General features: G+C 42.1%; 2 protein-coding genes across 2 annotated transcripts; both read right to left on the bottom strand.

Annotated features, from left to right (window-relative positions):
* Positions 1-1,699: 1,699 nt before the first annotated feature.
* LOC138912145 (uncharacterized) lies at positions 1,700-3,792 on the bottom strand. Its single transcript, XM_070212005.1, has 4 exons — positions 3,625-3,792; positions 3,167-3,389; positions 2,877-3,050; positions 1,700-2,712 (listed from the first exon to the last, which is right to left on the bottom strand). The coding sequence occupies exons 1-4, from the start codon at positions 3,790-3,792 to the stop codon at positions 1,700-1,702; spliced, it is 1,578 nt and encodes a 525-aa protein (XP_070068106.1).
* A 105-nt stretch (positions 3,793-3,897) lies between these two features.
* Positions 3,898-10,306, bottom strand: LOC138912144 (uncharacterized). The gene is made up of 4 exons (XM_070212004.1): positions 10,139-10,306; positions 9,579-9,903; positions 8,406-9,414; positions 3,898-4,273 (listed from the first exon to the last, which is right to left on the bottom strand). The coding sequence occupies exons 1-4, from the start codon at positions 10,304-10,306 to the stop codon at positions 3,898-3,900; spliced, it is 1,878 nt and encodes a 625-aa protein (XP_070068105.1).
* Positions 10,307-11,759: the final 1,453 nt, after the last annotated feature.

The following is an 11,759-nucleotide window of genomic DNA, read 5'->3' as shown; positions in this document are numbered from 1 at the left end:
GAAAGTTACACCCAAGTTAACAGCATTTTGTACATATTTAATGGGAATATTATTAATTACTATACGGGGCAAGTTATTAGTTTCAAGTGCTTTTTTGTAAATTATCAGACATTTTGATTTACTAGGATTTAGTCCCAGACCATTTCTTTGCGCCCATTTATGTATTTTGTTTAATTCAGTATTACATATAGATATACAATGACACATCTCACATAAAGGTCGACTTACATATATTTGTACATCATCTGCGTACATATGAACATTACAGTCCACATAACGGTTCCTTATGTAGCATTGTGGCTGGCAGGCTCGACAGGATGCTGATGATTTACAGAATTTGACCTTATGAGCTGTAGACAAGCAATTTTTGCGTCCTTCTACTTGAATAATAACTTGGCGCCGCGTTTTAGGATCCATTTCTTGAAAACAGATACATGCCCTTATGTAAGGTGACAAATCTTGTTGACAAGTGTTGTTGTAGATTGTGCACTTATCGTCTCAAATATGCAAGCGCGGCGTTCACTAAACGTCAGTACACTCCACATTGGGATGAAAATCCTTTTTTTTGCATAAACTCTAATTTTAAAGATACGGATGTCAATTTTTTTTACATAGTATTGAGACCATAGTGCAATTTCGGTTTTTCTTATTTTTTTATTTTGACCACGCCTACATGAACCACCCCCGACCGCGAAGATAATACGGATTTAAATTTTGTTGTACATATATAAGACTATTGTAAAATTTCGGTTTTCATTATTTTTGGATTTTGACTACGCCTACATGAACCACCCCCGGCCGCAAAGGTAATTTTAAAGATAAAGATTTTAATTTTTTTTACATAATACTAAGATTTTTGTAAAATTTCTGGTTTTATTCTTTTTTGATTTTGACCACGCCAAGTCAGCTGTCCCAATCCCATATATAAATAAAATGTACGTGGTTTATTTTTATTTTACTCATCATCTGTATTTAATTTGAAGTCCAAATTTTGTTCGAACTCGAAATGCGGGTTATCAATTAAATGGGTCCGACCAGTTTGTTTATTGTTCATTTTTTTTTAGAAAATGATATTTCTGATGCAAGTCAGCTTGCATTTGCATTTTTGAAGCATTTAACATGCCTATTGTGTTTCTTTGGCAGCTTACTAACATGATTTTTCAGATAGTCGATTTTTATTTTTGAATCTTTCGCACAACCAGTGAACGGTATCGACAAAGCTGCGATTATTCTTTAGCCACACTTCCAGCAGTTCGCCCCTACTAATGTCGAGTTGCTCCGAATCTATTTAAATATTACGAAATGGCGCAAGTATGCGCAAAAGTTATTAACTCCATATACACTGTTGAGACAAGGGCTTTTCCTTGAATATAATTTAAAGTCGGACGGTGCTAGTTTATGAATATCTTTAATGAGTTCAGGTAAATTCAATGCACTTGACTTCCTCGTGCGAAAATTACAATAAGAGTACAAATCTATCGCGTTCACTACCCAGAAGTGCTGTCGGATTAGTGCGACAAGGGCCTTTGGTCCAGCGTGATAGTTTTGGAGATGGAGATGACGAACGAATAAGTCTACGAAGTGATCCTTTCTGGGTAGAAGAATTGGGTGCTTTCTGGGTAGTTTGCAAGTTGCAGACGCCCTTCAACCCTTAGAAGCTCGAAGCCATCAGTATATAACCTGTATAAAAAAACTAAGGTTACAAATTTAGGTTATTACGAAGAGGATGGCCCTTGTGCAGCAACGATGTTTCTTTATGAAAGTGCTCGGTTTGGATGTTCCACACGATGCAGTGTAATGCCCGCTGCAACTCTGTGGGGTTCGGCGATAGCGACTGAGTCAGGAACCCTTTACGGCTGCGATCCGAAAATCTGTACATCCAGGCAACAACAAGAAGACAGCGAAAATACGAGCTGAATTTACGAATTCCTGAGAGCAGTGGGTTATTGACGGTGCGTACGACGAAGGCTGATTTCCTTGTCTCCAGTTGCACAACCTCCATGTCGATGTCTTCCTTATTGTCCTTTGGCCAATGATGCTGATCTCTCCGTAAAAATGCAGGTCCCTGAAACCATATCGAGGTTTGCAGATCAGCAACTGTACAGCCTCTGGTGAGTAGATCTGCCGGGTTGCAGTGTGTTGGAACGTGTCTCCAATGACAATCTGCTGTTGATTCCTGAATTTCCGAAATTCGATTGCCGACGAAGGTTGACAACGTGGCTGAGTGCTGGCGATTCCAGTGTAGGACGATTTGGGAGTCACACCACAAGTATATGGTTGGCTCTCTGTCCGCGAAGATTCCTGCGATTTTCCAATAGAGTTGTGAGAGCAGATGTGCCCCACAGAGTTCCAACTTAGGCAGCGAAAGTTTCTTGGTTGGAGCAACTCTGGACTTGGATGTTATGAGTTGGACTTTGATGAGACCATCTGATCCAAGTGTCCGAGCGTAGACGCAGCAGCAGTACGCCCTGATAGATGCGTCGCAGAATCCTTGTATCTCCAGAGAGCATGTCGCCGGTTGGAGACAGTATCGTGGGATGGCTACAGATTCTAAAGACGTGAGCGATTGAAGGAGCGATGTCCAAGCGGTATGGATGCCTTGCGGAACGGACTCATCCCAGTGCAGTTTTAATAACCACAGTTCTTGAAGGATGATTTTGGCAACTAATATAATTGGTGCTACTAATCCCAATGGGTCGAACAGCGAGGACGCTATTGACAGAATAGTACGCTTGGTAACAAGGTCAGAGGTGGTTATAGGCGAAAACGTGAATATGAATATGTCCAAATCTTGATCCCATTTTAGACCAAGTGTCTGGTGACCTTGCCCTCATCTAAATTTAACAGTTTGATGGTATCGTCTTTCACAAACTTACTGTGATTTGAATGCCATTTAGCGAGTTCAAATTGGCCGTCTTTTAGGATAGCTGTGACTTCCTCGTTAATTTGATGAAGTTCCATTTCTGTGTCTGCTCCACCAAGGAAGTCATTAACGTAGAACGATGATTTAATGGCTCTAGCTCCGAGCTTATAGTTGTCGATGTGTTGATCTGCAAGGTAAGCCATGCTGCGTATGGCTAAATACGGTGCGGCCGCAGTGCCATAAGTGACCGTATTCAGTTCAAGGGTGCGCAGTGGCTCCATTCCATTTCTGTGTCTGCTCCACCAAGGAAGTCATTAACGTAGAACGATGATTTAATGGCTCTAGCTCCGAGCTTATAGTTGTCGATGTGTTGATCTGCAAGGTAAGCCATGCTGCGTATGGCTAAATACGGTGCGGCCGCAGTGCCATAAGTGACCGTATTCAGTTCAAGGGTGCGCAGTGGCTCTGATTGCGAATTTCTCCAAATGATGTACTGGTATCTCCGGTCCTCTGCAGATACCTTCACCTGACGAAATATTTTGACCACATCAGCAGTGATTGCTTACTGATATATACGAAAACGAAGGAGCAATGTGTAGAGATCTGGCTGAATGGTCGGTCCCACCATTAGTAGATCGTTAAGGGATTTCTGAGATGTTGTCTGACAAGAGGCGTCTCAGCTTAGTCGATGTGCTGCTGGGCTTGAGCACTCAGTGGTGCGGAATGTTGAAATGTGAAGTATTGAGGTTTGGGTGGCCTACCAAGCTCATGTGGCCCAAGGCTTCGAACTCCTGCATGAACTCAATGTACTTGGCCTTGACCTCAGGCTTACGGTTAAGGCTTCGTTCGAGAGCGAGAAATCTTCTTTTAGCGGTGTCGTAGGAGGAGCCGAGCAGACTGGGTTCGTCCTTGAATGGTAGTCGTACCATTATCCGACCGTCTCCGGTACGTCGGACAGTTTTGTTGTAAAATTCTTCACATTTCTGTTGTTCTGGTGTCAGCGTATTTAACGAGTTCTTCACCTCATCAATGCGTCATAAGCGCTCCAAGTTTTTGTGAATGACGTCGTCCACATCTACGATTGAAAAATATTGATGGAAAAACTCAAAATCATTTTTTCGAGATTTAACTGTGGTAGCTGTAAGATGCTTAATTTGCGTTTGTGTGTCCCCGATGCTGCGAATCTCCATGTTGCGTTTGTTCCGAGGCAATCGCAGCTTCTGGGCGAACTCTTCCGAAATGAAGTTCGCCTGGGAACAGGAATCCAGTAGGGCTCGTCCTTCCTTGTAGCATCCAGATGCGTTCTTTACCAATACTAATGCCGTGGCGAGTATGATCAGTGTGATCAGAACTAGTATCAGTGTGGGTATGAGATGTCGCCGCCTACGGCGCCTTTTCCGACTCTGAAGGCTAGAAGAACGTCGATGAGTGGGATTAAACAGTCCGGTCCGCTTAACAGAAGGTTGTTAAACCATATTCAATTTGTTTTTGCTGCTGCGTCCCAGACTAGCCTAAATTTTCCTGGCTTATTCGGATTTAAGGCTATTGTTTGTGCCTACGCGAATGTAAGTCATAATTCGCACTGTCGGCTCGGAGACGCTTTGGAAGTACTGGTCTTCTTCTTTCCGGAGGCCAGAAGTAAGACCGCGGAGTTATAAAATGGGTTGATAACAGCTTATTCTGAAGTTGGAATAAGCTTATATACACACAAAAAAAAAACTTGGTAAAATCAACTGTAATAATTGTCAAACAGGCCCCAACCAGCAAAATTGTCAATTCTACTAAGTAAATAGTCATTCCACAACAACAAAATACACACAATTAGCAAGGACACAAACCCAAAGCAAAAACAAAATGCACGTAACTATTTTAATAGTTACGTAACTATCTTTGTTGGTCAATTTTACCAAGCAAATTTTTTTGTGTGTACTACTTGGATAACACGGAAGTTTAGTGAAAAGTGGGTCAGTTTGTTTTGATTATGGTAGCGGTTAGCGCAGTTGTTCGGCTGACACTGCAGAAAGTGCTGACTGCTTCTTGGGTCTTGTCTTTGTAGAATATTCTGATCAGTAATTATTACCAGCCGCATGTGCAACCGGGCACCTGGTACAGTTACCAATTTAGAGACTGCTTGATTTGTTGCTGGTCATGTTTAGCAACATTGTGTATGAACAGTCTCCCCCCCACTGACGGGTACCCTCAATTAAGGCGCGATGTCGGTTAGCAGCTAACAAATCTATGAAAGCGAGGTAAGTCTCCATCAGCTGTCGAGGCTCAAACTTCTGAGTGACGTCCTTCCACTGGGGACTGAAATTTTACCGTCAAAGAAATTGATCAAATGGCCTTTACAGTATTCGAACTTCCTGTATCAATGTTACAGGATTAAATGTATACATTTCATCAACAATTCAGAAGTCTTCTGGCTTAAATGCTGATGAGAAGGTGCGCTTATTTTCGTAGTTAATTCGTTTGATCGTCGTAGCCTCGCGTGGTTAATATGCTGCCCACTGGATTACTTTAATTTAATTTAATTTAATTTATTTGTTTATTGTATCCTAGCGTTACAAGTTTTTGAAACTTATGAATTAGTACGCTAGTCACTCCGTGTTGATAATTATAGTAAATTTATAGCTGACAAAATTTCTTAAAATTACTACATAGTTGTTTACAAAGGACTTAACTAAACTTATCTTTAATTGTTAGAGTTATTTATTTTTAGAAATTCTTTTAATTTAATTTTAAACTGATTAGCACTTCTTATTGATTTGAGAACATGAGGCAGTTCGTTCCACAGGCGCACAGCATTGACATAGAACTGTCTCTGAGAACACAGTAGTCTTGTTCTCGGATGTATTAAATTATTAGTTCGATTTGATTGGGCATGCACAAGTTTGTCAGCGAGGTAGGTTGGTTCATTTGTCATTATAATCTTATGAACGAAAATTAGAGTTCTAGAATCTATCCATTGCTCTAACTTCATATCGTAAATAGACTCTGCCAGGGTGGATATGTGTTCTGCTCTTCTTTTATTAAATACGTATCTGGCTATGGAGTTGAACCCTACTTTTAATTTTTGAAAGTCCCGAGTATCGCAATGGCCAAAGATTTCAACACAATAAAATAATGAGGGTAGTAGGTACATTTTTGCTATTAGGATCTTAAGGTTTACTGGCAGAAAGTGTTGGGATACTGACAGCTGCCTTAACATTCCATATATTTTTCCTGTTGCTTTAGTAATATGTGTACTCCATTGCAAGGTATTGTTGAAAGTTACACCCAAGTTAACAGCATTTTGTACATATTTAATGGGAATATTATTAATTACTATACGGGGCAAGTTATTAGTTTTAAGTGCTTTTTTGTAAATTATCAGACATTTTGATTTACTAGGATTTAGTCCCAGACCATTTCTTTGCGCCCATTTATGTATTTTGTTTAATTCAGTATTACATATAGATATACAATGACACATCTCACATAAAGGTCGACTTACATATATTTGTACATCATCTGCGTACATATGAACATTACAGTCCACATAACGGTTCCTTATGTAGCATTGTGGCTGGCAGGCTCGACAGGATGCTGATGATTTACAGAATTTGACCTTATGAGCTGTAGACAAGCAATTTTTGCGTCCTTCTACTTGAATAATAACTTGGCGCCGCGTTTTAGGATCCATTTCTTGAAAACAGATACATGCCCTTATGTAAGGTGACAAATCTTGTTGACAAGTGTTGTTGTAGATTGTGCACTTATCGTCTCAAATATGCAAGCGCGGCGTTCACTAAACGTCAGTACACTCCACATTGGGATGAAAATCCTTTTTTTTGCATAAACTCTAATTTTAAAGATACGGATGTCAATTTTTTTTACATAGTATTGAGACCATAGTGCAATTTCGGTTTTTCTTATTTTTTTATTTTGACCACGCCTACATGAACCACCCCCGACCGCGAAGATAATACGGATTTAAATTTTGTTGTACATATATAAGACCATTGTAAAATTTCGGTTTTCATTATTTTTGGATTTTGACTACGCCTACATGAACCACCCCCGGCCGCAAAGGTAATTTTAAAGATAAAGATTTTAATTATACCCGTTACTCGTAGAGTAAAAGGGTATACTAGATTCGTGCAAAAGTATGTAACAGCTAGAAGGAAGCGTTTCCGACCCCATAAAGTATATATATTCTTGATCAGGGTCACTAGCCGAGTCGATCTAGCCATGTCCGTCTGTCCGTCTGTCCGTCTGTCCGTCTGTCTGTCTGTCTGTCTGTCTGTCTGTCCGTCTGTATGAACGCTGATTTCTCAGAAACTACAAAAGCTAGAAGGTTGAGATTTCCCACACATATTCTTTGGCTTCCTACGCAGCGCAAGTTTATTTTAGCCGAGCGCCACGCCCCCTCTAACGCCCACAATCGCCCACTAACGATTTTAAAATGGGTCCTGCGATCACATCTTTAAAGATTTCCAAGAAGTATAAATGCAATTTTGTTGTGTATATTTATACCTATCGAAATGTAGAAGACATTTTTCAAATCGGACAATTCATTAAAAAGTTATACGCAATCAAAAATTATATATCTATCTCCCTCGCACTCCCTTTAGCTGAGTGACGGGTATTAGATAGTCGGGACAACAACCCGACTATAGCGTTCTCTCTTGTTTTTTTTACATAATACTAAGATTTTTGTAAAATTTCTGGTTTTATTCTTTTTTGATTTTGGCCACGCCAAGTCAGCTGTCCCAATCCCATATATAAATAAAATGTACGTGGTTTATTTTTATTTTACTCATCATCTGTATTTAATTTGAAGTCCAAATTTTGTTCGAACTCGAAATGCGGGTTATCAATTAAATGGGTCCGACCAGTTTGTTTATTGTTCATTTTTTTTTAGAAAATGATATTTCTGATGCAAGTCAGCTTGCATTTGCATTTTTGAAGCATTTAACATGCCTATTGTGTTTCTTTGGCAGCTTACTAACATGATTTTTCAGATAGTCGATTTTTATTTTTGAATCTTTCGCACAACCAGTGAACGGTATCGACAAAGCTGCGATTATTCTTTAGCCACACTTCCAGCAGTTCGCCCCTACTAATGTCGAGTTGCTCCGAATCTATTTAAATATTACGAAATGGCCCAAGTATGCGCAAAAGTTATTAACTCCATATACACTGTTGAGACAAGGGCTTTTCCTTGAATATAATTTAAAGTCGGACGGTGCTAGTTTATGAATATCTTTAATGAGTTCAGGTAAATTCAATGCACTTGACTTCCTCGTGCGAAAATTACAATAAGAGTACAAATCTATCGCGTTCACTACCCAGAAGTGCTGTCGGATTAGTGCGACAAGGGCCTTTGGTCCAGCGTGATAGTTTTGGAGATGGAGATGACGAACGAATAAGTCTACGAAGTGATCCTTTCTGGGTAGAAGAATTGGGTGCTTTCTGGGTAGTTTGCAAGTTGCAGACGCCCTTCAACCCTTAGAAGCTCGAAGCCATCAGTATATAACCTGTATAAAAAAACTAAGGTTACAAATTTAGGTTATTACGAAGAGGATGGCCCTTGTGCAGCAACGATGTTTCTTTATGAAAGTGCTCGGTTTGGATGTTCCACACGATGCAGTGTAATGCCCGCTGCAACTCTGTGGGGTTCGGCGATAGCGACTGAGTCAGGAACCCTTTACGGCTGCGATCCGAAAATCTGTACATCCAGGCAACAACAAGAAGACAGCGAAAATACGAGCTGAATTTACGAATTCCTGAGAGCAGTGGGTTATTGACGGTGCGTACGACGAAGGCTGATTTCCTTGTCTCCAGTTGCACAACCTCCATGTCGATGTCTTCCTTATTGTCCTTTGGCCAATGATGCTGATCTCTCCGTAAAAATGCAGGTCCCTGAAACCATATCGAGGTTTGCAGATCAGCAACTGTACAGCCTCTGGTGAGTAGATCTGCCGGGTTGCAGTGTGTTGGAACGTGTCTCCAATGACAATCTGCTGTTGATTCCTGAATTTCCGAAATTCGATTGCCGACGAAGGTTGACAACGTGGCTGAGTGCTGGCGATTCCAGTGTAGGACGATTTGGGAGTCACACCACAAGTATATGGTTGGCTCTCTGTCCGCGAAGATTCCTGCGATTTTCCAATAGAGTTGTGAGAGCAGATGTGCCCCACAGAGTTCCAACTTAGGCAGCGAAAGTTTCTTGGTTGGAGCAACTCTGGACTTGGATGTTATGAGTTGGACTTTGATGAGACCATCTGATCCAAGTGTCCGAGCGTAGACGCAGCAGCAGTACGCCCTGATAGATGCGTCGCAGAATCCTTGTATCTCCAGAGAGCATGTCGCCGGTTGGAGACAGTATCGTGGGATGGCTACAGATTCTAAAGACGTGAGCGATTGAAGGAGCGATGTCCAAGCGGTATGGATGCCTTGCGGAACGGACTCATCCCAGTGCAGTTTTAATAACCACAGTTCTTGAAGGATGATTTTGGCAACTAATATAATTGGTGCTACTAATCCCAATGGGTCGAACAGCGAGGACGCTATTGACAGAATAGTACGCTTGGTAACAAGGTCAGAGGTGGTTATAGGCGAAAACGTGAATATGAATATGTCCAAATCTTGATCCCATTTTAGACCAAGTGTCTGGTGACCTTGCCCTCATCTAAATTTAACAGTTTGATGGTATCGTCTTTCACAAACTTACTGTGATTTGAATGCCATTTAGCGAGTTCAAATTGGCCGTCTTTTAGGATAGCTGTGACTTCCTCGTTAATTTGATGAAGTTCCATTTCTGTGTCTGCTCCACCAAGGAAGTCATTAACGTAGAACGATGATTTAATGGCTCTAGCTCCGAGCTTATAGTTGTCGATGTGTTGATCTGCAAGGTAAGCCATGCTGCGTATGGCTAAATACGGTGCGGCCGCAGTGCCATAAGTGACCGTATTCAGTTCAAGGGTGCGCAGTGGCTCTGATTGCGAATTTCTCCAAATGATGTACTGGTATCTCCGGTCCTCTGCAGATACCTTCACCTGACGAAATATTTTGACCACATCAGCAGTGATTGCTTACTGATATATACGAAAACGAAGGAGCAATGTGTAGAGATCTGGCTGAATGGTCGGTCCCACCATTAGTAGATCGTTAAGGGATTTCTGAGATGTTGTCTGACAAGAGGCGTCTCAGCTTAGTCGATGTGCTGCTGGGCTTGAGCACTCAGTGGTGCGGAATGTTGAAATGTGAAGTATTGAGGTTTGGGTGGCCTACCAAGCTCATGTGGCCCAAGGCTTCGAACTCCTGCATGAACTCAATGTACTTGGCCTTGACCTCAGGCTTACGGTTAAGGCTTCGTTCGAGAGCGAGAAATCTTCTTTTAGCGGTGTCGTAGGAGGAGCCGAGCAGACTGGGTTCGTCCTTGAATGGTAGTCGTACCATTATCCGACCGTCTCCGGTACGTCGGACAGTTTTGTTGTAAAATTCTTCACATTTCTGTTGTTCTGGTGTCAGCGTATTTAACGAGTTCTTCACCTCATCAATGCGTCATAAGCGCTCCAAGTTTTTGTGAATGACGTCGTCCACATCTACGATTGAAAAATATTGATGGAAAAACTCAAAATCATTTTTTCGAGATTTAACTGTGGTAGCTGTAAGATGCTTAATTTGCGTTTGTGTGTCCCCGATGCTGCGAATCTCCATGTTGCGTTTGTTCCGAGGCAATCGCAGATTCTGGGCGAACTCTTCCGAAATGAAGTTCGCCTGGGAACAGGAATCTAGTAGGGCTCGTCCTTCCTTGTAGCATCCAGATGCGTTCTTTACCAATACTAATGCCGTGGCGAGTATGATCAGTGTGATCAGAACTAGTATCAGTGTGGGTATGAGTGACTGCGATGTGTCTGTTCTGGGCTGCAGCGCATTTTGTGCAACGGATTCAGGAACGTGTCGATGAAGAAATGAATGATGCGCTGATAAACATATGCGGCATCTCGGAATAGATCGGCATTTGGCTACATGATGGCCCTTATTGAGGCAATTGATGCAAAGCCGAAGGCGCTTCACTTTATCTAAGCGACTGTCCGGCGTAAGCTTGATTAGATCGGGACATCTAAATATCTTGTGGTCTGTGCTTGAACACATGTTGCAAGTTTGGGTTGTACAGTTGAAAGACAAACTTGATGGGTTACCCTGCGTGCGAGGCTTGTGGCCACCTGGCTGGCTCACGAAGGCGTCGGCAGATGGCTTTATATCCGATTCTAAATATTGACAGTGCCGTTCCACGATTTGAACGCATCTGTCCCACGAAGGTAATACGGAGTAATCGAGCGATTCGTTGCACTTTCTCTTGGTCTCCTGATCGACCTTGCCCATGACTATGGATATGAGCATGGCCTGCGAGATCTGCGATTCAGTGCCCAGAGATCGCTGTTGCCCGTTGGACTTGGCGGTAGGTTGCAATGCGAACAATGACGATATGTTGTCAAGAAAAACAAGCGTAGGGTTATCATAACGGTTTCTCAGGCGCTCCAGCGCCTTCATGTAGTTTTCGGGAGTAACCTGGAAAGCTCGAACTGTTTCCAGAGCTGGCCCTCTTAGGCAGTTCAACAGCTGGTTGAACTTCTCAATTTTAGACAGGCTTAACTGGTTCGCTACGACTTGGTTGAATGATGTGATAAAGTTCTGGTAGTCGTAATACGTGGCAGTGGCACACGTATGAGAGTGCGAAAGAGATGACGATATGTAGTGGAAAGTTTTGGCTCGCCAGGCTTGATATGCAATAGGCTGAAGATCGATGTGAAGATCGAGGTTATGTCCGATATTGGTGGCTGCTGTGTCCGCCGAGTACGATGTGAAGATGGGGGACCGAATGTCGACCCCAACTTTGGCCTGATAG

The sequence above is a fragment of the Drosophila takahashii genome, chromosome 2R, assembly GCF_030179915.1.
Source record: "Drosophila takahashii strain IR98-3 E-12201 chromosome 2R, DtakHiC1v2, whole genome shotgun sequence".
NCBI classification, from domain to species: domain Eukaryota; kingdom Metazoa; phylum Arthropoda; class Insecta; order Diptera; family Drosophilidae; genus Drosophila; species Drosophila takahashii.
This window is presented reverse-complemented; position numbering and strand designations above follow the sequence as displayed.

What these genes read in the sequence shown, in the direction of transcription:
- LOC138912145 (XM_070212005.1), bottom strand. Translation starts at nt 3,792, where the DNA reads ATGGTACGACTACCATTCAAGGACGAACCCAGTCTGCTCGGCTCCTCC. An exon ending in CCTTGGGCCACATGAGCTTG is followed by an intron (nt 3,390 to 3,624) that starts GTAGGCCACCCA and finishes ATATTTCGTCAG; the next exon opens with GTGAAGGTATCTGCAGAGGA. An exon ending in TAAATGGCATTCAAATCACA is followed by an intron (nt 2,713 to 2,876) that starts GTAAGTTTGTGA and finishes TTCTGTCAATAG; the next exon opens with CGTCCTCGCTGTTCGACCCA.
- LOC138912144 (XM_070212004.1), bottom strand. Translation starts at nt 10,306, where the DNA reads ATGGTACGACTACCATTCAAGGACGAACCCAGTCTGCTCGGCTCCTCC. An exon ending in TAAATGGCATTCAAATCACA is followed by an intron (nt 9,415 to 9,578) that starts GTAAGTTTGTGA and finishes TTCTGTCAATAG; the next exon opens with CGTCCTCGCTGTTCGACCCA. An exon ending in CTTCGTAATAACCTAAATTT is followed by an intron (nt 4,274 to 8,405) that starts GTAACCTTAGTT and finishes ACGTTCTTCTAG; the next exon opens with CCTTCAGAGTCGGAAAAGGC.